General features: G+C 55.7%; 1 protein-coding gene across 4 annotated transcripts; it reads left to right on the top strand.

Annotated features, from left to right (window-relative positions):
* Positions 1–27,646, top strand: TLN1 (talin 1). Of its 4 annotated transcripts, XM_042875157.1 has the most exons (58): positions 1–164; positions 2,917–3,014; positions 3,133–3,262; positions 3,349–3,501; positions 3,649–3,791; positions 3,946–4,073; positions 4,332–4,392; positions 4,671–4,775; positions 5,338–5,493; positions 5,670–5,771; positions 5,955–6,031; positions 6,187–6,367; positions 6,516–6,629; positions 6,884–6,992; positions 7,639–7,847; positions 7,975–8,073; positions 8,264–8,314; positions 9,758–9,925; positions 10,107–10,401; positions 10,596–10,762; positions 10,876–11,004; positions 11,145–11,258; positions 11,632–11,745; positions 11,827–11,961; positions 12,051–12,179; positions 12,278–12,380; positions 12,458–12,666; positions 12,753–12,872; positions 13,012–13,209; positions 13,436–13,575; positions 13,925–14,018; positions 14,166–14,255; positions 14,452–14,574; positions 14,678–14,821; positions 14,929–15,090; positions 15,197–15,337; positions 15,445–15,626; positions 15,966–16,098; positions 16,441–16,542; positions 16,672–16,842; positions 16,994–17,143; positions 17,473–17,574; positions 17,732–17,851; positions 17,964–18,110; positions 18,983–19,149; positions 19,422–19,605; positions 19,868–19,993; positions 20,284–20,400; positions 20,480–20,665; positions 20,772–20,879; positions 23,338–23,340; positions 24,084–24,189; positions 24,317–24,441; positions 24,539–24,664; positions 24,801–24,863; positions 25,079–25,261; positions 25,930–26,055; positions 26,529–27,646. In XM_042875157.1, exons 1-58 carry the CDS (start codon positions 35–37, stop codon positions 26,658–26,660), a joined length of 7,680 nt encoding a protein of 2,559 aa, XP_042731091.1. In that variant the 5' UTR covers positions 1–34; the 3' UTR covers positions 26,661–27,646. The 4 variants fall into 4 exon arrangements, with proteins under 4 accessions (XP_042731091.1, XP_042731094.1, XP_042731093.1 ...); XM_042875160.1 differs by lacking the exon at positions 8,264–8,314; XM_042875159.1 differs by lacking the exon at positions 23,338–23,340.
* Positions 27,647–27,827: the final 181 nt, after the last annotated feature.

Here is a 27,827-nt window from a genome sequence, read left to right as displayed (position 1 = left end):
GTGACACAGAAGTGGGGATAGCCCGGCCGCCACCATGGTTGCCCTCTCGCTGAAGATCAGCATTGGCAATGTGGTGAAGACGATGCAGTTCGAGCCCTCCACCATGGTGTACGACGCCTGCCGCATGATCCGGGAGCGTGTGCCCGAGGCACAGATGGGACAGCGTAAGTGTGCGGTCTGGGGATCGTCCCCTGCTCTTTGCAAGTGTGTTTCTGCTTCCCCGGATACACCTCCTTTTTTCTCTTCTGGCAGCCCTGGAATTGCTCTCATTGCTTCTCACCTGCCTGTGATGGGCACCTTTAAGCACCCAAAGTTTCAGCATGCTCCTGCAGCTTCGGACAAGCCCATCTTATTTCAGGCTGTGCTTTATGGCCTGCTCTGCTCTGCTGTTTGCATCTCTAAAATATATGTGTAATGGCTCTTCGCAGCTTTCCTTTCCTGCTCTGTCCCCCGAGATCTGGGTTTCTGCACCCACAGGGCGTTTGCTGGGTACTGCATGGCGATGGGAGAGCTCGTTTCAAGGCATCTTGTAAGCCCTGGATGAAGAAGTTTGATTGTGAGCTTGGGAAGCTTTGTGCAAAATGAGGGCTTTGCTGGAGCTTTCGGTGGTGTTATCTTGCTGGAAAGTGTCTGTCAGTGCACTGCGGCTCGTTTTGAGATCTGTAGGCAGAATCACTGAATTGTAGGGGTTGAAGGAACCTCTGGTCTAATACCTTGCTAGGCAGGTTTCCTGTGTTAGACCTTCACTTGCACGGAGGGACACAGGTCCCTCTCTGCAGCAACTGAAGGGGTTGCTCTGATAGAGCTGTTTCTATGAGCCTTGGTTCTAGCGAGATGTTCAGGCTCCCAGACATGAAGGAATTGCCCAGCCACACAGAGTGGCACAAAAGAGCTCCAAGAAGAGCAGACTTTACCTGGTGGGGCTGTTGTCTGCTAAGGTCACTCACTTGAAAATAAGTAATAGATGAGACAGGCAGTAGTTCCTGCAGCCCAGCAAGTGCTGCCCTTGATCTGCTCTAGGCTTCCTATCTGCACGCAGCGAGACTTGGAAAAATTCCTCCCAGTAACCTGGGAAGAATTCTGGGGACTTGGAGGGGGGGTAGGAAAAAGGCATTGGAAGTGAAATATGTGTCCATTGCTGTGAGCCTTTTCCCTGCCTCCTATCTCCTCTCCTACATGCCTTAAGCTGGCCAGGACTCGGTGGGTTCCAACAACTGCGGTGCTCCCAGCGGGTGTTCCTGTACCATATAAGTTAACTTTTCCTTTCTTGGGGAACATATACCCTCCCCTGCAGCCCTGTGTGGGGCCGTGACGTGCTGCCGTTGTGCTGAGCTTTGTCAGCTCTAATATCTCCCTGCTGCCGTCAGACTCAAAATTAAGTGGGTGACAAAGCGCCTCGGGACGCTGAGCCGTCCCAGGGAGAGGCACCCCCAGCTCCAGGAGGTGGGAGGAGGGGGGTGAAGGCAGCGACATCTGGGAGCAGCAGATTCCTGGCGCAGCAGAGGAAATGCCTTCTCGCTCTGCACAACCATGGCTTTCGGTTTCGGAGGGGGACGGGGTGTTTACGCGGATCTGCAGCCATTGCATTTCCTGCCCCTGGGTCCGTGCCAGGCTGCTCGTAAAGCGCGAGGAGAGAGCCTTAAAGGGAGCTGCTCAGCCCCAGCTCTGACCATTGCCCTCTGCTCCGCCGGCAGCAGCTGAAGCTCAGCCCTGCTGCAAAGGAGACTTTGGGTCCCTGCATTCAGGCTGCAATGCTGGGAATCCCCAAGGCAGTTCTTCCACTTACCTGCTTTTACCTCATCCCTGCCGCAGAGCTCACCATTTTCTCTTATTTTTCTTTGTTGCCTTTACCCAATGACGTTTGTGGGTCTTTTTTGGAACTGCCCTGCTTCTCTTCCAGGATGCTATTACAGTTTCATCTGAGCATGTTTCCCAGCAAACCTCTCTGAGCCTGCTTTCCTGCCCCAGAGAGGAGTCCCGAGCTGCTGGGGCAGGTGCTGCCCTTTTCCCTGCCTTTTGCCTGAGTTTTATGGCTGAATGCCACTTCCCTGAACAGTGTGCTGAGCTCTGGCCCTGCTCTTGCCTTGCCCCAGGAAGTGCCTCTCTCCTCCTTTGCAGAGATCTGAGTGAGCTGCATGGTTCTTAGTGCTTTAGAATGAGCCTTTTAGAATTGGCTTTGGAAATAGCTTGCTTTTCCAAGAGCCAACAAAGGGCAGTCTCACTGATTCCCTGCTCCATTCAGCAGGATCCCCTGCACAGCATGAGCTGGGCAGGCATAGGGCAGCTCAGGAATTTCCCCCTCCCTGCCTGCTTACACAACCAGAGGTTGCTGGCAAGGAGCAGAAGGGCTTTTCCCGGGGCAGCACTTCTCGCAGCAGCAGTGCCAGGGCTGTCCTTGGGCAGCAGCAGACCCACCCTAGTGGGCAGGATTGTAGAACATCAAAATTCTGCACAAATTCACCTTGTAATCCTCCACCACATCCTTCTTCAATCCCCCACAGCAAGCAGCTGCCCCTCCTGCTCCATGACTTCTTCTGCTCTCTTGATGTGTTTGCAAACTCTGCGTTGTTCCCTGCACCCTTCCTGGCAATGCTCAGCATTTTATCATCATCCTTTGGTTGTTATGTTTTGCATCAAACATTTTAGAGCTGTCAGCCACCACTCCGAGCTCATCTGTCAGCTGTGACTTCCACTTCCCAGTTAGTACTGTGTGGGCATGCTTCAGATGAGCTTTCCTGCAGACAAACAGATGTAAAACACCCACCCTGCTGTTTGTTTGCCAGCTTTTTGCCCACTCAGGCTTTCCCTGGTCTCATGGCCACTGCAGTCAATTCCAGCAGCGTGCAGGGGTGCTGCTGTGCCATGCACATCCCAGTGGCCCCATCCAACCAGACAGAATCTCTCTGTGTTTTCCAGCCAATGATTTTGGGCTGTTCCTCTCGGATGAAGACCCAAAGAAGGGGATTTGGCTGGAGGCTGGGAAGGCACTGGACTACTACATGCTTCGCAATGGGGTAAGCATTCAACCAGCGCTGTGCGTTCCCCACGGTCCTGCTGAGGAGCTGGGAGTCAGGGGGATGTGGTGTGATGTACTCAGCATGGCTGCTGGAGTTGTGCTGGTTGTACCTGTAGGATACTATGGAGTACAAGAAGAAGCAGCGGCCCCTGAAGATTCGCATGCTGGATGGGACTGTGAAAACAGTTATGGTTGACGACTCCAAGACCGTCACAGACATGCTGATGACAATATGTGCTCGAATTGGTGAGAGGAGGGGTGGCAACGTGGGGCAGGGAGGAATATGGAGTGTCAGGGAAGCAGCACTGGCTCAGTGGTATGTGCTCCTGCAGGCATCACCAACTATGATGAGTACTCACTCGTTCGGGAGATCATGGAGGAGAAGAAGGAGGAAGTCACTGGCACCCTCAAGAAGGACAAGACCCTGCTGCGGGATGAGAAGAAGATGGAGAAACTGAAGCAGAAGTTGCACACTGATGACGAGTGTATGTGCTGGCAAGCTCTGGGGACAGAGCCATCCTGTGCTGAGGGTGGTGGGAATGGCAGTGAGGCCACCTGTCTGTCTGTGTGTCTCTGTATGTCTGTCCCTGCCTGGCTGTCTGTCGCTGCTCACACTCTGCCATCACCTGCAGTGAACTGGCTGGACCACGGCCGGACCCTGCGTGAACAAGGCATTGATGACAATGAGACGCTACTGCTGCGACGAAAGTTCTTCTACTCTGACCAGAACGTGGACTCACGAGATCCTGTACAGCTCAACCTGCTCTACGTGCAGGTACAGCAATGCTGCCCTGTGACAACCCATCAGGTGTTTGGTCAGGAGCAGCCCCGGGGCATTTCAGGTGCCTGGCTAGCTCCTCTGCCAGCACAGATCCCACCACATGTGGAAGGGAGCAGAGCAGACCGCAGTGTCTTCTCTTCCCATTCAGGCACGCGATGACATCCTTAACGGTTCCCATCCCGTCTCATTTGACAAAGCGTGTGAGTTTGCTGGCTACCAGTGCCAGATCCAGTTTGGGCCACACAACGAGCAGAAACACAAGCCCGGCTTTCTGGAGTGAGTGTCCCAGGGTGTCCCTTTGCGCATGTGCCAAGTTCCATCCCCCAGGGCATCATCATCCCAGAGGGTGGCTCCAAGGTTTTGGGTCCTGGAGTTGTCATTAGTTGCAATGACCTCTCCCATATCCTTCCTGTTACCAAAAACACTGCACCGGTGGGGTTTTGTGCAAGGCTCTGTGCTGGGCGTCTTCGTAGAGGAACACAAATGCTGGCTTTGGGCTGTGCTGTGGGAGCTGAGTTTGCTGTCTCTTGGCAGGCTGAAGGACTTCCTGCCAAAGGAGTACATAAAGCAGAAAGGGGAACGCAAGATCTTTATGGTAAGTGCAAGGCTGTGCTGAGATCAGGCTTGTCACTCCCTGCCAAAGGTTTGGGCTGCTATTGTCCCAGCACATCACAGCCTGGCAGGTGAGGAAGAGGAGTGTGTGGCTGTAATTGGGCGTATGTGACAAATCTGAAGTTCCAGGTGGTCAGAGGGATGATTTGGGTGGGAATGGTGGGGAATGGAACACTAGTAAGGCAGGGGGAGAGCCTGGAGAAGCTGTGAAGGTGGTGTTGGCAACGTGGTAGCTGACCTGATGTCCTCTGGTGATTACAGGCCCACAAGAACTGCGGGAACATGAGCGAGATCGAGGCCAAAGTTCGCTACGTGAAGCTGGCCCGCTCCCTCAAGACCTATGGGGTCTCCTTCTTCCTAGTCAAGGTAGAGCAGAAGCTCTGCAGTTCTACCTCTTCTGCTGCTTTTCAGCATCTCTTCATTTTTCCCATCTCTACCCACCATTTACCTCTCAGTCCACATTGCCCTAGCTCTCCCTGTATCCCTCCTATCTGCCTGCCCTTCTTCTAACTGTAGAACTGTTCTGGTTGGAGAAGATCACTAAGGTCATCTAGTCCAACCACCAGCCCGTCCCCACCATGCCCACTAACCACATCTTTCAGTGCCACATCTCCACGGTTCATGGACACCCCCAAGGATGGTGACTTCACCACCTCCCTGGCCTGTGCCAGTGCCTTAACACTGTTTTTGAGAAGCAACTTTTCTTAATATCCAACCTGAACCTCCTCTGGTGCAACCTATGGCCAACTTAAAGACTTTGTGATTTTTATCTGCACTGCCCTCACACTCGGTTCCTGCTTTTCCCCATATCCTTTTCAAGATCCACGTAATAATTATCACACCTGGACTTGTGGCCCGAGGGTTGCTTGCTGCCCACACGGCTCTTTGATGAGCCTCCTAACCCCCATAACTTTGTCATGTCCTGCAGGAGAAAATGAAGGGGAAGAACAAGCTGGTGCCACGTCTGCTGGGGATCACCAAGGAATGCGTGATGCGTGTGGATGAGAAAACCAAGGAAGTGATTCAGGAGTGGAGCCTGACCAACATCAAGCGCTGGGCAGCCTCTCCCAAGAGCTTCACCTTGGTAGGAGCCAGTCCCAGCTCTCAGCCCTCTGTGCCCTGCTCCCTTCCTCTCCTGGCCCCAAGAACAGGCAGAAAGTGCTGGCACAGCACTGGCCATGGTGCTTAGCACATACCAGAGGGGCTCAGGATATGGGCCAGCATCCAGCCTTGGTGCAACCCTGTGCTGTGCCCTTGTAGGATTTTGGAGATTACCAGGATGGCTACTACTCAGTGCAGACAACAGAAGGGGAGCAGATTGCCCAGCTGATTGCTGGCTACATCGACATCATCCTGAAAAAGGCAAGTTCAGGGAAAGGCAGCTTGCTCTTCTCCTGGGAGAAGTGCAAAGTGCAAGGTGCTTCTTGGGCTCATGGTTCTGCTGGAGATAGATGGGGATATCCCATGGACTTCCCCAGCCTGGGCAGCAGCCTGGAGGCTGTGAGCTGTGGACTGACCCAATGCATTTTCTCTTTGCCTTAACAGAAAAAGAGCAAAGACCACTTCGGTCTGGAGGGAGATGAGGAGTCCACCATGCTGGAAGACTCGGTGTCTCCAAAGAAGTAAGTAAGAGCAAGTTGGCTGCCAAGTGGCATACCACAGTTCAGCCCCTGGCGTCCCTGGGCATCCTTCAGTATTCAGGGCAGCATTGTGGGGAGCAGCCAAAGTGCTGGTCCAGGGAGGAGGATCTCACTGCTGCTGTTCCTCTTCATTCCAGGTCAACAGTCCTGCAGCAGCAGTTTAACCGTGTGGGCAAGGCAGAGCTGGGCTCGGTTGCACTGCCGGCCATCATGCGCACAGGGGCCGGGGGCCCAGAGAACTTCCAGGTGGGGACAATGCCCCAGGCCCAGTTGCAAATCACCAGTGGCCAGATGCATCGAGGGCACATGCCTCCTCTGGTAGGTGCTTCCAGGGTGGCCAGGGGATTCATGCAGACCCATCCTTCTGGCCTGGCATCAGCTTGCCATGGAGAGCAGGGGCTCTGTAGTCAGCACCTGCCTAGAGCACTGTCCCAAGCAGCCCCCTCACTCTGCTCTTGCCTTGCAGACTTCAGCACAACAGGCACTAACAGGTACCATCAACTCCAGCATGCAAGCTGTGAATGCAGCCCAGGCCACACTGGATGACTTCGAGACCTTGCCGCCCCTCGGGCAGGATGCCGTGAGTGCCTGGGGAAGGAGTGCCAGGCTGCTGGGGCTAGAAGTTTGCTGGTGGGGTAGATGAGGCGAGAAGTGTTAGCAGCTCACAGGAAGATTGCTGCCTGCAGAATGAATTTGGGACACTCAGTCTTGGGGTTTTAGGGGTGAGGGGTTTTGGGTGGTGGCAGCTCTTCTTCCATTACCTCCTGTCTCCTTTCACATCTCACTGCAGCTCCCCACTGCCTCCACCTCCTGACCCTCTTCTCCTCATTTCAGGCTTCCAAAGCCTGGCGCAAAAACAAGATGGATGAGTCCAAGCATGAGATCCACTCCCAGGTGGATGCTATCACTGCCGGCACAGCCTCAGTGGTCAACCTCACCGCAGGTAGGGCAGCAGTGGACCACCTCTCAGCAGAAGGCTTTGGTCTCTCATTGTTCACCTTTGGCCTTCCTTAAAGAGAGCATGTATACGGGGGTAAATCAACTTTTCACATGGGCAGACAGTGACATGACAAGGAGGAACAGCTTTAAACTAAAAGAAAGGAGATTTAGATTGGATATCAGGGACATTTTTCACTGGGAGGGTGGTGAGGCACTGGCATTGCTGTCCAGAGCAGCTGTGGTACCACATCCCTGGAGGTGCTCAAGGCCAGGTTGGATGGGGCCCTGGGCAATCTGTGCTGCCAGGGGCAACCAGCCCATGGCAGGAGGATGGAAATTAGTGGAATGAGTGGACTTTACAGTCTCTTCTAACCCACCCATTGTATGATTGTATGAAGGTTGGGGTTCCTCCCTTCTGAAACGTGGCAGCCTGGCTTAGCCAGTGCTGAGTCTAGACCGCACTGATGTATATTTGTCCATTTTCACCTGTGGTAGCAGCCACAAGTGTGCTCCAGCTTTCCTGTACTGATGAAGGAGCCAGGGAGCTTCTCATGAATCACACTAATTTCAGGCACTTCTACTCCAGGCACAGGGTTGAGTGCTTCTGATGTTTCTCCAAGGGTCCCCATATCCCTCTTTTTTCTGTACAGGGGATCCAGCTGACACAGACTACACGGCTGTAGGCTGCGCTGTCACCACCATATCTTCTAACCTGACTGAGATGTCCAAGGGCGTGAAGCTGCTGGCTGCCCTGATGGAGGATGAGGGAGGCAATGGGAGGCAGCTCCTGCAGGCAGCCAAGAACTTGGCCAGTGCCGTCTCGGACTTGCTGAAGACAGCACAGCCCGCCAGTGCTGAGGTGCGAAGGAGCAGGAAGGATTGGCGGGCACTAGAGAGCTGAACCAGGATGCATGGGAGCCATGGGAGCAGCTTGGTGCTCCCAACCTGGCTTGCCCAACCTGGTGGTTTTGCCTCTTTTCTTGCAGCCCCGCCAGAATCTCCTGCAGGCTGCTGGCCTTGTGGGCCAGACGAGCGGAGAGCTGCTGCAGCAGATCGGGGAAAGCGACACTGACCCTCGGTTCCAGGTGAGCGGCTCTGGCTGTGCGTGGGGACATACGCTTGGAAAATCCTTCTGCCCTGCACAGGAGCCCCAGGAGAGGTCCGTGCTGAAGCTTGACCCAAGCACAGTGCTGGGGGAGCAGACAGGCCAATTCCCATCCCTGCCCTTAGAGCCACTGTCATGTAATGCCTCTTATCTTGTGGATTCCCATGTAGATGCCCGAAAGCCGGCGTGCTTGGATCCTGCCCTCCTCAGACCCAAAGACGGTAAAAGGGGGCTGTAGGCATGGCTTGGTGGTGTCCGCTCCTCTTGGATATCAGGGCTGCTCCTCTGGGGACAATCATCTGAATTCTTTGGAGATGGGTTCTGGTGGAAAATCTGCTTTTCTCATGATCAGCTCTCAGAAGTCCATGCACTCGGGTCAGTGCCCCAGCTACCACCTTGTGCCTGCAGTGCCTGGCTGCCCAGAACAGGGATCTGGGACAGCCAAAGACCTGTGGTTGTTGTTTTTGCTGAACTGAGCTCTTCCCATGCTGGTTTCCTGTAGCTGCTCAGCACAGCAGAGGCAGCAGAGGGAACCTGACCTAGTGTAGACCAAAATGTGCTCATGAAATGGGAGGTCTCTGCTCACTGCAGCCACATGGCCTCAATATGGTCAGCAAAGCCTGGAGAGAACACCAAGAAGAGCAGAACAGCTTGGGGGGGGGAAGTGAGACAGAGGCAGCATGTACAGGAGGAGCTAGCAGGAGGAGCTGGGGGGGCAGCTCCTTCCTGGGGGCCCTCACTAAAGACCAAGCAATCCTATATGCAGCTAGCACAGGGCAGGGGACAAGTTTAGAAATCGTGGGATGTATAGCCTGCATCACAACCAGACCCGAGTGTATTCTCTTCCTTTCTCCAGACTGTTCATACAGAGTGCTTCTCTGCCTTAGGCAGCTGCTGTGCTTATGGGAACTGTGGGCTCCAGAGTTTGGTGCATGTGCTCTCCAGCCTGCTGCCATGTCTGACAGGGTGATGGACAGCAGCAGGAGTGGCTTTGGCTTGCAGTAGGTGTGGGGATACTCTGATGTTGCTTGGTGGCCAGAGGCTTTGCTGTAGCAGGGTGCGGCTTTAGGGCTCATTCAGGAGTCTGGTGGTGGTGTATTTGTCTTGTTTATGCTCTGCAAGCATGCCCTCAGAAGGAAGACAGGCCTGGCAGCCAGCTTAGCTGCTGTCTGCAATGGGAGGAGCTGTGACCTGTACACCTTGCCCGAGCTCCCTGTCCCAAGCACTGTTATTGGCATCCAGCAGCGTGGCATGAGAGCGAATCCAGATGGTTGCAGTGTGCTGGGCGTTCTGCCAGGAAGATCCTGCTGTGTGCTGCAGGGCCTCCTGGCAGCATGGGGCCTCACTGCAGGTTCTGGCTGTGGGGTAATCAGAAGTGCTGCGTGGGTTGTCCCTGTGACAACATCATGGGTGGTGCTGCTGAGTTGCTCCAGGCAGTGATTTTGTCCATGACAGTGTCCTGGTGCTGGTAGGTGCCACAGCACCCAGCTGTAGGGATTTGCTGGAGGTGTTGCCAGCCACACACCGGGAGTTCGATGCAAGGCAGGGGTGGCGGAAAGGCCCCCTGATCTCATGTTTCCCTGCTGAATATTTCACAAGAGACGTGCAGGCGGCTGTGCCTGGCTCTGTGGTGGCTCCAGGACTGACCCTGTCCGTCCTCCCAGGACATGCTGATGCAACTGGCCAAGGCTGTGGCCAGCGCCGCTGCTGCGCTGGTGCTGAAGGCCAAGAACGTGGCTCAGAAAACAGAAGACTCAGCACTGCAGACACAGGTGATTGCAGCTGCCACGCAGTGTGCCCTCTCCACCTCCCAGCTGGTGGCTTGCACCAAGGTAAGCACCAACACTCACTTTGCTTCTGCTCAGACTTGAAGTCTCTGTTTCCTCTGACCCTGGTTATTTGGAACATCCTCCTTGGGGGTCAAGGACAGCAGTCACTGAGGTCGTGGGATGCTGGACAGAGAGTGGGGGCTGCAGAATGGCAGCACTGCCCAGCTTTTTTCCTGTCCTGCAGGTGGTGGCTCCCACCATCAGCTCCCCAGTGTGCCAGGAGCAGCTGATCGAGGCTGGCAAGCTGGTAGCCAAGTCGGCAGAGGGCTGTGTGGAGGCCTCTAAGGCAGCCACCAATGATGACCAGCTGCTGAAGCAGGTGGGGGTGGCAGCCACTGCCGTCACCCAGGCCCTCAACGACCTGCTGCAGCACATCAAGCAGCACGCCACAGGTGGGCAGCCCATCGGGCGCTACGACCAGGCCACTGACACCATCCTCAACGTCACTGAGAACATATTCAGCTCCATGGGCGACGCAGGTAAGAGTGAGTGGCTGGTGGCACCTGGGGATGGTGGGCTTGAGAGGCACGGTGAGATGAAGCAGGTTCTGGAGTCATGCCTTGTTGGGGGCTCATGCTTGGAGCTTCCCCAAAGATGGAGGGCTGGTGCAGCAAAGCAGCAAATCAGGGTAATTCTCAGGACTTGCTGACAGCCTTCCTTCCTTCCTTCCTAGGGGAAATGGTGCGGCAGGCTCGTATTCTGGCCCAGGCCACCTCCGACCTCGTCAATGCTATTAAAGCTGACGCAGAGGGAGAGACTGACCTGGAGAATTCACGCAAGCTGCTGAGCGCGGCCAAAATTCTGGCTGATGCCACCGCCAAGATGGTGGAGGCTGCAAAGGTTGGTGGCAGGCGGGAGGAGCCGCTGGAGGCAGGGGCATAGCACAGCGACCTCTGGCAGGATGACAGGAGAACTGAGGGTCATGTCGGATACGATGGCTCTGCTTTGTCCAGGGGGCTGCCGCCCATCCCGACAGCGAGGAGCAGCAGCAGCGGCTGCGGGAGGCAGCAGAGGGGCTGCGCATGGCCACCAACGCTGCGGCTCAGAACGCCATCAAGAAGAAGTTGGTGCACAAGCTGGAGGTGAGGCTGCAGTTTGGGCTGCAGAGGGGAAAGAGGGACAGTGTTTGAACAGAAGGGTACTGGTGAGCAGGACCTTGGTCTGTGGCAGAGGGCTCCTGTGCTGGGCTCCCCACATCTGACTTGTGCTTTTTCCCTGGTAGCACGCAGCCAAGCAGGCAGCCGCCTCCGCTACCCAGACCATCGCCGCCGCACAGCATGCCGCTGCCTCCAACAAGAACCCTGCTGCACAACAGCAGCTGGTGCAGAGCTGCAAGGTGAGGGACGTGGGGGACACAGGCTGGGTGTCAGCGGGCCGCTAGGCAAAACTGAGAAAAGCTGCTGTGAAAAAGGGACCTTAAAGCCCACCCAGCTCCAGCCCCCACCATATCAGGCTGCCCAGGGCCCCATTGAACCCAGCCTTATGCATCTCCAGGGATGGGGCATCCACACCTACTCTTTGTCCCATCACTGCACTCCTTGTGCAGTGGTCAGGGATCTGTGCGTGGGATCGGTGGTCAGATCTTTGCGTGGCTGAGCTGCCAGTGCTGAGGAGGGGAGCTCCTGCCCTCAGAGCCTGAGCAGCTGCAGCCATCGGGATGCCCACACACTCCATGGCCCTGCTGTGACCCTGCTCTCCCTTGATCACAGGTGGTGGCAGACCAGATCCCCATGCTGGTGCAGGGCGTGCGAGGAAGCCAGTCACAGCCAGACAGCCCCAGCGCCCAGCTGGCTCTCATCGCCGCCAGCCAGAACTTCCTGCAGGTACCAGAAAACCTGCTGCTGGATGCAGGCAGCAAGACAGCTATGTGCCATGCCGTGTCTCACTCTTTTCTTTTTTGACAGCCTGGTGGGAAGATGGTTGCCGCGGCTAAGGCCACCGTGCCCACCATCACTGACCAGGCCTCAGCCATGCAGCTCAGCCAGTGCGCCAAGAACCTGGCCGCAGCCTTGGCTGAGCTCCGCACAGCTGCACAGAAGGTGAGGGGCTGCAGAGGGCAGGCGGGCGGGATGGCCCTCTACACGGGCTGAGCTCTGTGTAATGCTGTCCGTCCTTCCACCCGCTGCAGGCACAGGAAGCCTGCGGGCCCCTGGAGATCGACTCGGCACTGGGCCTGGTGCAGAGTTTGGAGAGGGACCTGAAGGAGGCCAAGGCAGCCGCCAGGGATGGCAAGCTGAAGCCTCTGCCAGGAGAGACGGTGAGGGCACGCGGGGTGATGGACACGGAGGCCTGGGCGAGGCCGAGCCCCTCTGTGTTGTCACAGGGTCAAACCCCTCCATGTTGTTTGCCCTGCAGATGGAGAAGTGTGCACAGGACCTGGGGAACAGCACCAAGGCTGTCACCTCCGCCATCGCTCACCTCCTGGGCGAGGTGGCCCAGGGCAATGAGAACTACACAGGTACTAGCCCTCGGCCCCTAGCCAGGCTGCAGCATGTGGCCAGGCCCTCACTGACTGACTACTCTCCTCTATGGCAGGCATTGCTGCCCGGGAGGTGGCCCAGGCCCTGCGCTCACTCAGCCAGGCTGCCCGTGGTGTGGCGGCCAACAGCTCGGACCCTCAGGTGCAGGCTGCCATGTTGGAGTGCGCTAGCGACGTGATGGATAAGGCCAACAACCTCATCGAGGAGGCACGGAAAGCTGTGGCCAAGCCTGGAGACCCTGACAGCCAGCAGCGTCTGGTGCAGGTGGGTCTGGGCCCCTGGATGGCTGTGGGATGAGGGTGGGCCACCAGGGATGGCTGCTGAACAGGCTTTGTTCATATCTTCTGCAGGTGGCCAAGGCGGTGTCACAGGCTCTGAATCGCTGCGTGAACTGCCTGCCTGGGCAGCGGGACGTGGATGCTGCCATCCGCATGGTGGGAGAGGCCAGCAAGAGGCTGCTCTCAGATTCGGTGAGCTCAGCCTGGGGCTAAAGGGAACCATAAAGTTTTGAGGTGGGCACAGCTGGATGCTCTCCCTGCTGTTGGCTGTGGAATGCCCATCCAGCTGCCACCACCTCACGGCAGCTCCTGACACCCTCTATGCCTCCAGTTCCCTCCCAGCAACAAGACCTTCCAGGAGGCGCAGAGCCAGCTGAACCGGGCGGCTGCAGGGCTCAACCAGTCTGCCAACGAGCTGGTGCAAGCATCACGCGGCACACCCCAGGACCTGGCCAAATCCTCTGGCAAATTTGGACAGGACTTCAATGAGTTCCTGCAAGCGGGAGTGGAGATGGCCAGCCTTTCTCCAGTGAGTGCAAACACCCGTTTGGAGAGCCCAAGACTGGGCAAAATGGCAGTAGAGGGGTAGGAAGAGGCTAAGGTTGGTTCAGCAAATTCACCAGATCCTTGCTGCTGCCAGCTGGCAGACAAAGTAAGCAAAGGGGTCTGTCACAGTCTGGAAAGCACCAAAGAAATTGAGGGTGGGCACAGAGCTTGGCAATATGCTGTTGGTGACTCTTATTGGTTCTTTGCAGAACAAAGAAGATCAGGCGCAGGTGGTATCAAACCTGAAGAGCATCTCCATGTCCTCCAGCAAGCTGCTGCTGGCAGCGAAGGCGCTTTCTGCTGACCCCACAGCCCCCAACCTTAAGAGTCAACTGGCAGCAGCAGCACGGTAGGAAGAACTGCTTGCAGTGCATGGGGAGAGGTGGTTAAATGCCAAGGGCTGTGCTGGGCTGCAGACAGCTCAGTTTAGGCCAGGTATCGGTCTGTATGAGACTCAGCTTGTTACAGGGCTGCACTAAGCCCATTTATCTAATGTACTCCTAAACTGGATGCTGTTGCAGTCTATGAAAAGAGATAGACCTTGGGGGGCAATGAGGGTCTCATAACCAAAGACTCTGTCAATTTCCTATACCAAGATGTGCCCCAAAACCAAGTTAAAGCGTTCGCAGTAGTGATGGTTCTGGATGATGAAGCTAACGCTGATCCTCTCCATGTGTGCCTCTCCCCTGTCCTGGCAGGGCTGTGACTGACAGCATTAACCAGCTGATCACCATGTGCACCCAGCAGGCACCAGGCCAAAAGGAGTGTGACAATGCTCTGAGGGAGCTGGAGGTGAGAAACAGCAACTTGGTGACCCAGGCCCTCCTCTATTTGGGCTTGGCTGGATGCTGAGATGTCTAGCGGGGGGAGAAGAGCTACAGGTACAGGGTGGGATGCAGGGAATGCACTTCCCTTTATGTGGCATCTCTGTCTTTATAGACGGTGAAGGAGCTGTTGGAGAACCCCACCCAGACTGTCAATGACATGTCCTACTTCAGTTGCCTGGACAGCGTCATGGAGAACTCCAAGGTGAGACAGGAGCAGAGCAAAGGATGGAGGTTGGGGAAGGATGGGAAGGTTTAGGAAAGTATATGAGGGCAAATGTGGCAAAGGGAAAGAGGCTTCCTCCCTCACTTCTCATGTGGTGGAACTTGGTGATCTCTGAATCTGGAGCACTCAGTGCAAACAGGAGGTGGTCTCTAGCTGGTGGCTGTGTATCCTTCAGGTGCTGGGTGAGTCCATGGCTGGCATCTCCCAGAATGCAAAGAACAGCAAGCTGCCCGAGTTTGGAGAGTCCATCAGCGCAGCCTCCAAAGCTCTCTGTGGGCTCACGGAAGCAGCAGCCCAGGTGAGATACACTCATTCCCAGCCTCAGTATCACTCCTGGGGCTGGGAGCTATCGCCTGCCTCTGTCCCCATGCAGTCCCTCATTGCATCTCTCATGTTCACAGGCTGCCTACTTGGTGGGAGTTTCTGATCCCAACAGCCAGGCTGGGCAGCAGGGCTTGGTAGACCCCACTCAGTTTGCCAGAGCTAACCAGGCCATCCAGATGGCCTGCCAGAACCTGGTGGATCCTGCCTGCACACAGTCTCAGGTGAGTATGAAGTAGGCTGCTGTGGTGGGCATTTTCTTGTCTAAAAGGGAGTGTTGGAGAAGTGGGGAGATGCTGTGGGTCCTGCCTCACTCTGCTCTTCTCTACAGGTGCTGTCAGCAGCCACCATTGTGGCAAAGCACACCTCAGCCCTGTGCAACACCTGCCGCCTGGCCTCCTCCCGCACCGCCAACCCTGTCGCCAAGCGGCAGTTCGTCCAGTCAGCTAAGGAGGTGGCCAACAGCACAGCCAACCTGGTGAAGACCATCAAGGTGCGGTTCCTGTTGGGGCAGTGTGGGCAGGGTGTAGATAAGAGAGCACTTGGGTTTTAGGGTATGCTCAGGGCTAGATAACTGCTTGCTCTTTCCTGCACACCAGGCCCTGGATGGTGCCTTCAATGAGGAGAACCGGGAGCAGTGCCGCGCAGCCACAGCTCCTCTCATAGAGGCTGTGGACAACTTGACAGCCTTTGCCTCCAACCCAGAGTTTGCCACCGTTCCTGCCCAGATCAGCCCTGAGGTGGGGTGTCATTGGGGCGGGGAGGGGTGGTGGCCTGGCTGTGGTGGGAGCTGCTGCCCACATGTACCAGTCCATCTGTTTCACAAGGCCACTGCCTTCCCGCACAGGGACGCAGAGCCATGGAGCCTATTGTCATATCTGCGAAGACGATGCTGGAGAGCTCTGCTGGACTCATTCAGACTGCCCGCTCCCTGGCTGTCAACCCCAAGGACCCGCCACAGTGGTCAGTGCTGGCCGGCCACTCTCGGACTGTCTCAGACTCCATCAAGAAGCTGATCACCAACATGAGGTGAGAGTGGACTGGAACATCTCAGCCAATCTTGTGTGTGTGGCCAGGGCCCCTTTGCACTGACCAGTATTGAGTGCACTTCCGAGCATGCTGGGAATATTTTGGCACATCTTGCTTTTGTTCTAGTTGGTTGTTGCCATGGGGAAGCAAGGAAGGTGTTGTTCCTCTTGCCCCTGTTGCGGCACTAATAAGTGTTGAGGGGCATGTGGTGCAGCTGCAGTGCTTGGCTCCAACACCAAGTTGCTTGGTGAAAGGGGTCCTGCCCCTCTCCAGCACCAGGGGAAGTTTGTGGTAAAGCGATGGTAAGCCCTGCACAGTGCTGATATGGTTGTCATACAGGGACAAAGCTCCTGGACAGCGGGAGTGCGACGAGGCCATTGAGGTCCTGAACAGATGCATGCGGGAGGTGGACCAGGCCTCCCTTGCAGCCATCAGCCAGCAGCTGGCCCCCCGAGAAGGTATCTCCCAGGAGGTAAGTGGGAACATGCTCCCGGGGCCAGGATCTTATCTGGAATCCCTCTGCCTTCACATAGGGCTTCTGCAGCCCTTCTTGTGTCTTTAGCAGGAGTCTTAAATCCACCTAGCCAAGTGCTTGTCAGAACAGCCTAGCTTAAAGCTGTGTGTCCCTGCTGCCTGTCTGGTTCAGTGGGACGGAGGAGTGGGTCTGCTCAGGCCACCACTGCACCCAGATCTGATTAGCAGTGCAGCCAGCACCTTGGTGTCCTGCTTACCTCAGCAGGTTAACTCCTTCTCACCAGAGCTTGGTGAGACCAGCTCTGCTGTAGCTTCATGCAAGATACTCTCTTTACAACAGGCTTTGCATAACCAGATGATCACGGCTGTTCAGGAGATCAACAACCTGATAGAGCCTGTGGCCAGTGCAGCACGGGCTGAAGCCTCACAGCTGGGACATAAGGTAACTGAAGGGCAGGGATGGGGAGCTGGTGATCAGCCACCAAATGTGTGTCAAGTAGTTTGCACCATGAGGAGAGGCTCAGGCTAGCGGGTACTAGGACCTGCCAGCACTGACTCTGCTTTTCCCTAGGTGTCCCAGATGGCTCAGTACTTCGAGCCCCTCATTTTGGCAGCTATCGGTGCTGCCTCCAAAACACCCAATCACCAGCAGCAGATGAACCTCCTGGACCAGACCAAAACTCTGGCTGAGTCTGCCCTGCAGATGCTGTATACAGCCAAGGAGGCTGGTGGGAACCCCAAGGTGAGCAGGAGGTGGACATGTTGACACCATGAGCTTTGGATGTGTGTCGTGTGTCATATGTGCACGCCTGACACCAAAACTCAGGACAAGCATGTGGTGTCTGCATTGGAGTGGAGTAACTTCATTCTCTCACTCTGTCATGTCCTTGCAGCAAGCTGCCCACACACAGGAGGCTTTGGAGGAAGCCGTGCAGATGATGAAGGAGGCAGTGGAGGACCTGACCACCACGCTCAACGAGGCAGCCAGCGCTGCAGGCGTTGTTGGGGGCATGGTGGACTCCATCACCCAAGCCATCAACCAGGTGAAGGGAACACAGAGAGGGCTGTGGGAGAGGAGGAGTCAGAGTCAAACTCTGTGTGTGACACTTAGTCATTTCTTGTCTACTTTGGGGTGCTGCCACTGAGTCTTGCTTGAGGAGTGGTAAACAGGGTACTGCGCTTAGGCAGCCAAGGAGGAAGGGAGAGATGCTGGAAGTTGTTCAGATCTTCCCCTGAGGGAGCTCTGGGGGATGGTCTAAGGGAGGAGCATTTGGAGCCCTTGTGGGAAGCACAAATCTCCTGCCCTGCTGTAGTCAAGGAGGGCCTCTGGGGTGGGGCTGGAGCCAAACTCTCCTGATATATTTTCTTGCAGCTGGATGAGGGACCAATGGGTGAGCCAGAGGGGACATTTGTGGACTACCAGACCACAATGGTGAAGACGGCCAAGGCTATTGCAGTGACTGTGCAGGAGATGGTGCGTACAGGGCCCAGTCTCTGCTCTCCTATGCCCTCTTGCTTGAGGCAGAAAGCAGACAGTGTGCTGTGGTCTCACCCAGGCAAGGCAACTGCCACTGCTGCTTGCCTGTCCTACTACAGGGCCCATCTGAGTTCTGCCCTTCTTTCATTGGCAGGTCACCAAATCCACCACTAACCCAGATGAGTTGGGCATACTGGCCAACCAGCTTACTAATGACTATGGGCAGCTGGCACAACAGGCCAAGCCAGCTGCACTCACTGCTGAAAATGAGGAGGTAAGATGTTGGGCCTGGAGGAGCTGCATTGGATGACTGGCATTTCCCTTTGGGTGTATTGGGTGTAAGGCTAATGCCCTTCAGGCTCTCTCATGCACGTGTTTGCCTGCAGATTGGCTCCCACATTAAGCGCCGGGTACAGGAGCTTGGCCATGGCTGTGCTGCCCTGGTGACCAAGGCTGGAGCCCTGCAATGTAGCCCCAGCGATGCCTACACCAAGAAGGAGCTGATAGAGAGTGCACGCAAGGTCTCCGAGAAGGTGAGCAGCCCTGAGGGTCTCAGAGCATGTAATAGGAGGGGGCGATTCAGATGGTGGGAGGAGTGCTGGGTTGAACCCCATGTCCTATGCCACCAATCTGGTTTCTCCGGTGGTCATCCTGGACTCTGTCTGCTCTTGGCCAATGCTTGCCCTGGCACAACTGGAGTGGAGGAGCCACCCCAGCTCCCTCCTGACACTGTACCAACTTGTGCTGTGATTGGAGCAGTGCAACAGCTGGGTGCTCACTGCTGAAATGCTGAGCTACCAAGGAGTATTGATCACACTCTCATGGCAGCTCAGGGCTCTGTAAACCTGCCCTTATTGAGATGTGTGTAGCATTTGCTGCATTTCTAACGAGCTTGCAACTCACTTTGGGTGATTGATCTCTTCTGCACCTTCTACTGGCATGGTGGAAAACCTTGTCCATTTAAAAGCACATTGGTTAATAACAGATGCAAACATGGGTTAGAAAAAGTAGAGCTGCAGTCCTCCGAAGCAAGATTACAAAAGCAAAACAAACACTGGTTTGTACTGTCTGGCACATATCAGCATGCTCAGGGCCCCCTGCAGATTCTTCCTTTCCAAGCTTACTTTCCACCAGGAAAACTTCTGTCTTGAGAGTGCTTGGCAGAGTGAAGGATTTGGATTTACAGAAGGAATGAGCTATAACGTGTAATAAACTGCACGCCTCACTTGTTTGGAGATTAGCACAGTCCAATGGTACATGCAATCCTAAAAGTGAGAGATACGAGATAAAAATTACTGAATGCTAAGAAGGGATATAATTCCTGATTCCCCTCCTTGATTTAAAGAGGTGTGTGGTGGGGGCTGCATGTGTCTGCCTCTCCAATCAACCTACTTGTACCCCACAGGTCTCCCACGTGCTGGCAGCCCTTCAGGCTGGGAACCGTGGGACTCAAGCCTGTATCACTGCAGCCAGTGCTGTCTCTGGCATCATTGCTGACCTCGACACCACCATCATGTTTGCCACAGCAGGGACTCTCAATCGGGAGAACTCTGAAACCTTTGCTGACCACAGGTATCAGGGGATAGGACACTTTGCTCAGCTGGAGGTGAAGGGTCAGGCTCTATCCTACCATCTCACATCCTTGTAAGCTGTGGGCTAGCCCCAGAGAAATCTGCAAATTCATGCTGGCTCTGTGTTCACACCCAGTGTGTACAGACAGAAAGCAGGAAGCAAAGAGCATGTGCACATGCAGAGGGACAGAAACCTGCATGTCATTCTTTAGCACCTTGTGCAAGCACACCTCTGCGGCACTGCCTTCTCTCTGACATTCTTCTTCTCCCCAGGGAAGGCATTTTGAAGACAGCCAAGGCATTGGTAGAAGACACCAAGGTGCTGGTGCAGAACGCCACTGCCAGCCAGGAGAAGTTAGCCCAGGCTGCCCAGTCCTCTGTGTCCACCATCACCCGCCTGGCCGAGGTGGTGAAGCTGGGTGCTGCCAGCCTGGGATCTGAAGACCCAGAGACTCAGGTAGGATGGAGCACCCGCAGTGAATGGAGAGTGCTCATGCCTTGCAGGAATGGAATGGAGCTGAGGGTGTATGGTCTGGGCTGGACTCCATGTGCCCTGAAGAGGGTTGACTGGGCTTTGACCCTAGTCGGGCACTCTAGCTGAGCTAAATTCCATGTATATGGTGTATCCTGCAGCGCCCGTGTTTTTTATCACTGGGATGCACCACCCCAGCTTGAGTGTGAACAGATCACACTCCTGACCCTGGCCTTGCTTTCCCCAGGTGGTTCTGATCAATGCTGTGAAGGATGTGGCCAAAGCACTTGGGGACCTGATCGGTTCCACCAAAGCAGCTGCTGGCAAAGCTGGGGATGATCCTGCTGTCTATCAGCTGAAGAACTCTGCCAAGGTCTGCAATGGAGAAGAAAAGTTGGGGCAGGAGGGCTGGAGAAAGAGCTGGGGGACTTCTGTGCATGTCTAGGGGCACAGGGAGAATTGTGAGACAACTGGGAGAATGGAGCAGAGAGGCATGTGAAGGGTGGGGCACAGCACACATGAATTGGTGAGAGATCAAAATGAAGTGGTGTGAGTGGAGTTTGGGGAAGGGACAGTTTTGCACCAAACCAGAGGGAGAGATGGTGCTGGCAGCATCCTAGAGGTTTTGCAGGGCTTTACCTGGCTCTGTTCTCCCTTCCACAGGTGATGGTCACCAATGTCACTTCCTTGCTGAAGACAGTGAAGGCTGTTGAGGATGAGGCCACAAAGGGGACACGAGCACTGGAGGCCACGATAGAGCATATCCGCCAAGAACTGGCGGTGAGCACCGCTGCGGTGTCACAGCTGACGCCCTGCCCACCCGCTGCCCCATGCCTCACTCCTGCCTTTCTCCTCGCAGGTCTTCTCCTCCCCAGTGCCTCCTGCCCAGGTCTCGACCCCAGAGGACTTCATCCGAATGACAAAAGGCATCACGATGGCCACAGCCAAAGCTGTGGCCGCTGGTAACTCGTGTCGGCAGGAGGATGTCATCGCTACCGCCAACCTGAGCCGCCGTGCCATTGCCGACATGCTGCGCGCCTGCAAGGTGCTGCATGGGTGGGCGGCAGACGTGGGGCTGGCACAGGGCTGGGGGGACGCTGGCACGAGCCCCAGTGTCATGTCTGGATGAAAATGCTGTCTCTGGGTTGCAGGAGGCTGCCTACCACCCGGAGGTGAGCGCGGATGTGCGGCAGCGGGCACTGCGCTTCGGCAAGGAATGCGCTGACGGCTACCTGGAGCTGCTGGAGCACGTGCTGGTGGTGAGTGTCCCCAGCCCCATGGTTTGCTGAGGCTGCCCGTGGTCACCAAGTGTTCCCCAGATCCCCAGTTACCCCTGAGCCCCGCAATTACCCTCACTGAGGTATTTTAGCAAGTTTACCCTTACTGCCTGTACTCAAAGTGCGCAAGGTGAGTGCAGGGCAAAAGATGGTGTGCAGTGGCCAGTGGCGCAACAGGTAGCAATGCCTGTTTTTCAGGTCCTGCATAAAAGAGAGACCTATCCCTGCCTTAAGACTGCAGCTATTTGTTGCAGCAGTGCTCTCAGGTAGTGCTGCTATAATTGCTTTGACCTGAGCTGGACAGTCAGTGTCAAAATGATCCTTGAGGAGCTGGTGCTGGATTCCTGTCTTATTCCTTGTCCCTGTGCCTAGGTTAGACAGGCAAATAAAAGGTGAGGAGGGGTAGGAGTGCTGCCTGTAGTTACTTACAGAAGCAGATATCAGAGCCATAAACAGTCTTTCAAGAAAAGTATTTGGCTAACAACAGATGGAGATTAACTGGCCATAAACAGATGGAGGCTGGAAATTCAACAACACAGGAACAGAATCCTAGAGCAGCTTCCATTAAAAGTGGTGGGAGGGAGAAGCTTCAGTCAGGGTGCAAACAGAACTTGTTAAGCTCACAGAGGAGTGTGAGACAGACAATGCCTGTGGTGGCAGAGGTCTTGGCTGCAAAGGCCAGCTGCACCCTATTCAGCTTACTGCTGAATAGTACAGTACTTACAATACTTCAGGTACTGCTGCTGCTACAGTCCTCTCAGTTGGCTGCTTTAATTAGCTGTCTTACAAAATCAACGTGGCTTGCTTGAAACAAATGAAATCTGTGTTAACCAGGAGATGGAAAGCAAGGATTCAGCGAAGTGCTTCCAGTGGCTTGCATTCTTGGCAAGATTACATAGTGACAGACTTGACCCTGCTGCAGGGATGTGCAGGGCGCGTGCCTTTGGAGCTGCTGATAGCCCTGGACCAGGAGCAGGGAAAAAGAGCAAGCGTGGGTTAGTTACACAGCATGGTTTCACTGGGTTAGTTAAAATGGACTGATAAATCACGTTGTCCAAATTCACCAGATGTGAAGTGGTGGAGCTCAGGGAAAGTCAAGCTCCCTGGGGAAGAGAATTGCCAGCACTGGCAGAACAAAAAGGAGGCAGGCAGGAGCCAAGGACTAGAAATTGAAGAGAGGCAGGGGAAATCAAGGGATGGTTGATTATGCTTGAAGGAGGAAACCACCAGGATACAGTTCCAAGAGGAGCAGTGAGTTTTGCATGCTCTAGATCAAATGTCTTTCTGGAAGATGCTGTGGCCACACATAAGACATCACAGCCAAGACTGACGTGCTAGATGAAATTCTCTGGCTGACCTGTTGTTCACAGATGATTGGGCATTGACATACTGTGGCAGTGCCCAAGGTCAGTCTACTCGCAGAAGCATGCTATTCCACTGCATTTTGGGTGTAACCTTCCAGCTGCCTTCTGACGTCTCCTGAATATCACACATGCAGTACATTCAGTGAAATACTTACCAGAGGTACATCTTGGGAAGGCTATGTCCTCTAGAAAGAGACCAATTTTAAACATGTCAGAAGAGCAGACAACAGACTTAACAGTATGGCATTTTGTCCAGACGTGCTCGTGAGGGCAAACCGGGCATTGCTGTATGCTGTCAGCTCAGGAGCTCCTGTGACTTTCCTGAGATTGCCCCACGCAAGTCCAGAATAAAGTCAAAAGCACTCCCAGCCTCAGCAGCGTGCCAATCTCTGTGTGCTGGGTCATGTTGGTGGGAGGGCAGCAGGTTCCTGGAAAGCAGTGAGCAGAAGGCATGCAGAGGTGCTGATGGGGCAGAGTGCAGTGCTGGTCCCTTCCCGTACAGAAGGGTGTGGAAGGGGAGGTTATGGATGGGATACTGCCTGATACCAACAGGGTACAGCAAGACTTGCTGTGTGTATGCTGGGTTGGTCCCTTTGGGAGCCAACGCCTCACAGAGTGTGAACAGGAGTGGTTGTAGTTCAAGAAAGAGAGTTATTTAGCTTGGGATAGAAAACGTGGCTCCCAGCAGAGGAGTAAGCAAGCAGCATATTTCACCAGGGAGGGGAAGGAATTTGAACCTCCTCAGGGATGTGGTGTTTTGTAACAATAGGTCTCTGCCACCAAAAGCAGAGAAATTCAGGCTGAGAACTGCAGTCAGGCAGTTAGGAGCAGGGAGAAGTAAGGTGCTGCTCTGGGCATGGGTGGTCCCTCCAGCCCTGCAGCCTTTGGGTCCGGTCAGCAGAAAATGTGCTGGGGCTGAAATACGAAGTGGTGATGGCAGCTTCCAGGAAGCCTCTGAACCTTGCTTCCCACTTCTCTGTCTCACCTTCTTCACCCTTTCCTGCGCGTATCCCATTGCCCGTGTGTCTCTGCGGGGCATTCACTGCCTTCTCTCTCCTCTCCGTCCTCCCGTGCAGCCGGTGAGTAAGGCGACACTTGGTGTGCTTGCCAGTGTCTAACCTCCGCATGAGCCTTGCTGGCGGCGCGTCTGCCTGCCCAGCCCAGCGCTGGGGTGAAGCTGCGTCTGCGTGGTTTGGAGCAGGACCCCGCGGTCCGTGCCTGCACTCACTCCTGCTCGAGCTGACGTGTGGCCTCGGGTGTGCCGTGGTGTGTGCATGCCTGTCCCCCAGAGCACCCTCTTCAGGGTGGCTCCTAGAAGGGGGATGTGTGTCCTGCAGGGGCTGGGACCTTGCTCCATGTCCTCCCCTGCCCAGGTTGTGTTTGCAGATGAGTTTCCAAGGGGGGGACAGCAAGGGAGGGAAGGGTTCTGGAGCTTGGAGTACTTTGGGGTGGGGAGGAGATCCAAGGGGACAGCCTCTGAGTGGTGGAAGGGGTCAAGACGAGAACCTCAGTGTTGTGCCATGTCCTAGAAGAGCATCCTGTCCCTGTGCAGGAGGAGACCTACCAGCGTTGCTGCAGACAGGATGGCAAACAATGACTGATACGCACATGCAGGGTGGGGGCTCCCCCCTCCTTCTCTGGGGAAACATCTCAAATGGACCCGTGGGACCCTGATGATAGCACTCGCCGTAGCCTGAAATGAGGGTGTCTGATCCCCAAAAAGCACATTTTTCCAAGCAGGCAAATTCTGGGGCAGGGAACTGCCATGTAGGGACCATTTCCTGCTTCCGTTTCCCTAACGTGCTCACTCCTGCTCTTGCAGATTCTGCAGAAGCCAACCCACGAGCTGAAGCAGCAGCTGGCTGGGTACTCCAAGCGGGTGGCCAGTTCTGTCACCGAGCTCATCCAGGCAGCCGAGGCCATGAAGGGTGAGTGCCACGGCCACATCCACCCCTGGGCTGGCACCTGGGGTTCAGCAGCTGATGGGAGGAGGTAGAGTCAGCGGGAAATAAAGCTGTGCATGGGTTTAACTTCTCTTGGTTCCTATCTCTGCAGGGACAGAGTGGGTTGACCCTGAAGATCCCACAGTCATTGCTGAGAATGAATTGCTGGGTGCAGCAGCTGCCATCGAGGCTGCAGCCAAGAAGCTGGAGCAGCTGAAACCAAGGGCCAAGCCCAAGGTAGCGTGGAGTGCTGAGCCCCACCTCACCTCCCCAGCTCCCTGCCACCTCCCCTGCCCTCCTGTATAGGATTAATGTGCCCATTTTTTGCCTACAGCAAGCGGATGAGAGCCTGGACTTTGAGGAGCAGATCCTGGAGGCTGCCAAATCAATCGCTGCAGCCACAAGTGCCTTGGTGAAAGCGGCCTCAGCAGCCCAGCGAGAATTGGTGGCCCAAGGAAAGGTAAGAGGGAAGAGAGTTGAAGTCATCAAGATGCAGAGCTTTCACAGGAGAAGGGTGGATCTGGGCCTATGGTTGGTCCTATTCTCCAAGGGCTGCCGACAGCTCCTGTGCCTCACTCACCTCCTGTGCTTAACAGGTGGGAGTCATCCCGGCCAATGCAGTGGATGATGGACAGTGGTCCCAAGGACTCATTTCAGCTGTGAGTATCAAGGACGCATAGGGGCAGGGGACATCTCGTGTTGGGCAAGATGCTCTCTGTCCTCGTGCTTCTGCACTCTAAAAGAAGTAGCCCCACTGCTTACTCCCTCTCCCACCATCTGGGGTGTGGCATGGAAGCCAACTGTCCCCATCCTATGTGCCATGTCCTCCTTGGGACCCTCTCCTGCACCTCTCTGACACCCTCTCTCACTGCAGGCACGCATGGTGGCTGCTGCCACCAACAACCTGTGCGAAGCTGCCAATGCGGCAGTGCAGGGCCATGCCAGTGAGGAGAAACTGATCTCGTCAGCCAAGCAGGTGGCTGCCTCCACAGCACAGCTACTGGTGGCCTGCAAGGTGAAGGCTGATCATGACTCAGAGGCTATGAAGAGGCTCCAGGTGAGTCCCTAGAGCCCCAGCTGCCTCCTTCAGGTTCCTGAAGATTCACCTCTGTGCTTGAGTGGTGGATGGGAGCAGGGAGGCATCTAGGATCATGGGATGGGGCTGTGGCACTGCTCTTGGTGGTTCAGTGGGATGCTGGCTCCACATAGCTTGGACTTCAGTTGCTTGCACGTGTAATCCTGGGCTCCTGTCCACCAGGCTAGGGTCGCAGAGCTTGGGGACATTCATGGCTGATGGCCTGGCTTGGGAATGCCTGAAATGTATGCACCAGATCCCTGGCATTAAAGTCTGGGGACATGCTTTGATGTGGCCATCTCCGTGGCTGCAGGGCAGAGGTGAATGTCCACGTGCTGCAGGAGCGATCCCAATGGGACCTCGGAGGTGTCATCTGGGGCCAAAGGCTGGGATGGGACAGTCCCTGCCCCATTGCTCATGTGGAAGCAGAGCAAGGGAGCCCATGGGCTCTCAGTCAGGAGCAGCAGTGCCTGAAATGGTCATGAGCAGTTGTGGTGGCAGCAAGCCATGAGCAGGAAGCTCTGCCGGCATGTCGCCTTCTCCCAGCTGCCTCTTCTGCACACAAGCCCATCTGGCACAGGGGTTCCCCCCCAAGGCAGCAGTTGTACCCTTGGCTGACTGTAATACTCCCCTTTTTTCCCCAACTCCAGGCTGCTGGCAACGCTGTGAAGAGAGCATCGGACAATCTGGTGAAGGCAGCACAGAAGGCAGCCGCCTTCCAGGACCATGATGAGACAGTGGTGGTGAAGGAGAAGATGGTGGGAGGAATTGCACAGGTGAGGAGTGGGGCTGCTTCCATAGGGCAGGGTGGCTCTGGCTGCCTACAAGGCCATATTTATCGTCTGCCAACATGGGTCACTGAACAGCACTGCAAGCTGGGAAGTTGCTCCTGTCCCACACAGCAGAGCTTGATACTGTTCCTTCTGTTTAGCAGTGGGCACAGCCAGCAAATATGTACCAATGTGTTTGGTGTAACATCTGCACCATCCCAGTGCCACGGGGTGCGTGAAGGGTAGAACGCTGTTCAAGGGACAGGCACAGCCCTATGTGGCATGGCACAAGTCCCAGCTTCGTGTGTTGGATGTGGGACCTGTCTGCAGGACACTGTGGGCTGTATCTCGTGAGCACCGTGCATATTGCGACCACAGAGGGTGCTTAGCCGTAATTGTGGCTGCGATGGGAGGGTGCAGAGCAAGATGTGCTCCCATCCCTGCCACAGGTGGACAAAGCATCTCATTGCTCTCTGCAGATCATCGCCGCCCAGGAGGAGATGCTGCGCAAGGAGCGGGAGCTGGAGGAGGCGCGTAAGAAGCTGGCCATGATCCGGCAGCAGCAGTACAAGTTCCTGCCCACGGAGCTGCGGGACGAGGAGCAGAACTGAGCCCCGCGCCTCTGCGCTGCGCCCAGGCAGAGCCCTCCCGCCACTCACTGCACAGACTGCTGCCGCCGGCTCCTATTTAAGACACCCCACCTCCAACAACACTGGGCTGCCTCGGGGAGACCAGTGCCCTGCCCGCACCGGTGCACCAGGACTAACCCAGACACCGTGCAGCACCTGCGCTGCTGCTTCGCCACCCAGCCCGCCTCTCCACGCAGCACACCGGGCTGGGAGCCTGTCCTGGGGCAGCTCAAGGTGCCCCTGGGGCCCGAGGCTCCCTGCTGCCTGAGGCCTGGCCCTTCACACCTTTCAGGACTTTCCTTGTGCCTTCTTGTCCTCTCTCTTGCTTCTTTCTTCTCCCTCCTCCAGGTGGGAGCGGGTGAGGCCTGTGCCTTGCCCTTGTTTGGGGATCATCTCTGCACCTTCCCTTGTGCCTCGCACAGAGCCTCCCTTCACCTCTATGCCTTACTGCTGGCTGAACGCCCCTACACTCCGCAGCAGCAGTCTCCCAGGAGGCACCGTGCAACCTCCTCAGTGCCTCCGCTTGGGGGCCGGTGCCATGGCTTTTCCCCAGGAGCTGCTGTTCCCATCTTGTTGCCTCCCAGCCAGCGCTGCCTTCCTTCTCCTTCCCAAGTGCCTGCATTGTTTTCTGAGATCTTCAGTATTTTTTATAACTTTTAAATTTCTGTAGTATTGAGCCTGCAGCTTTCCAAGTTCATTTATCCCCTCGCTCACATCGCCCCCACTAACCCCCAGAGCCCAGTGCCTGCCCTGGGGCCGGGAGTCCACAGCTCCCCACCCCTCCTGGCTCTGGGACCTCCCTCCCTCCCTCCCCTTTGCACTCGCTGAGGCTTTTCTCACTATTTTGATACTTTGAGCATCCCATATTACACATGGAAGGAAACCACCTCCCCCGACGCTCCGGGGTGGGTGGATGCGGATGGCTCTTCGGAAAGATGCTTTCATCAATAAAAGTGTTTTTTCTGCTTGCTTGGAGCACGTGTCTGTGGGGGAGTGCAGGGACCTCCAACTTTAGGTGCCCCCAAGGAGCAGGGCTTTATGGAGGGAGGAGTGCTGCAGACCCCGCTGTGGGCAGCACGGGGCTGCCAGCCCTCCTTGCAGGGGGAAAGCAGCACGAGTGCTTATACAGCATGGAAACTATTTGAGGCA

The sequence above is a fragment of the Lagopus leucura genome, unplaced genomic scaffold, assembly GCF_019238085.1.
Source record: "Lagopus leucura isolate 7727_CA_CO unplaced genomic scaffold, USGS_WTPT01 Super-Scaffold_100014, whole genome shotgun sequence".
In the NCBI taxonomy this organism is placed as follows: Eukaryota; Metazoa; Chordata; class Aves; order Galliformes; family Phasianidae; genus Lagopus; species Lagopus leucura.
The sequence above is the reverse complement of the archived record's forward strand: the minus strand, read 5'-3'. Positions and strand labels throughout refer to the sequence as shown.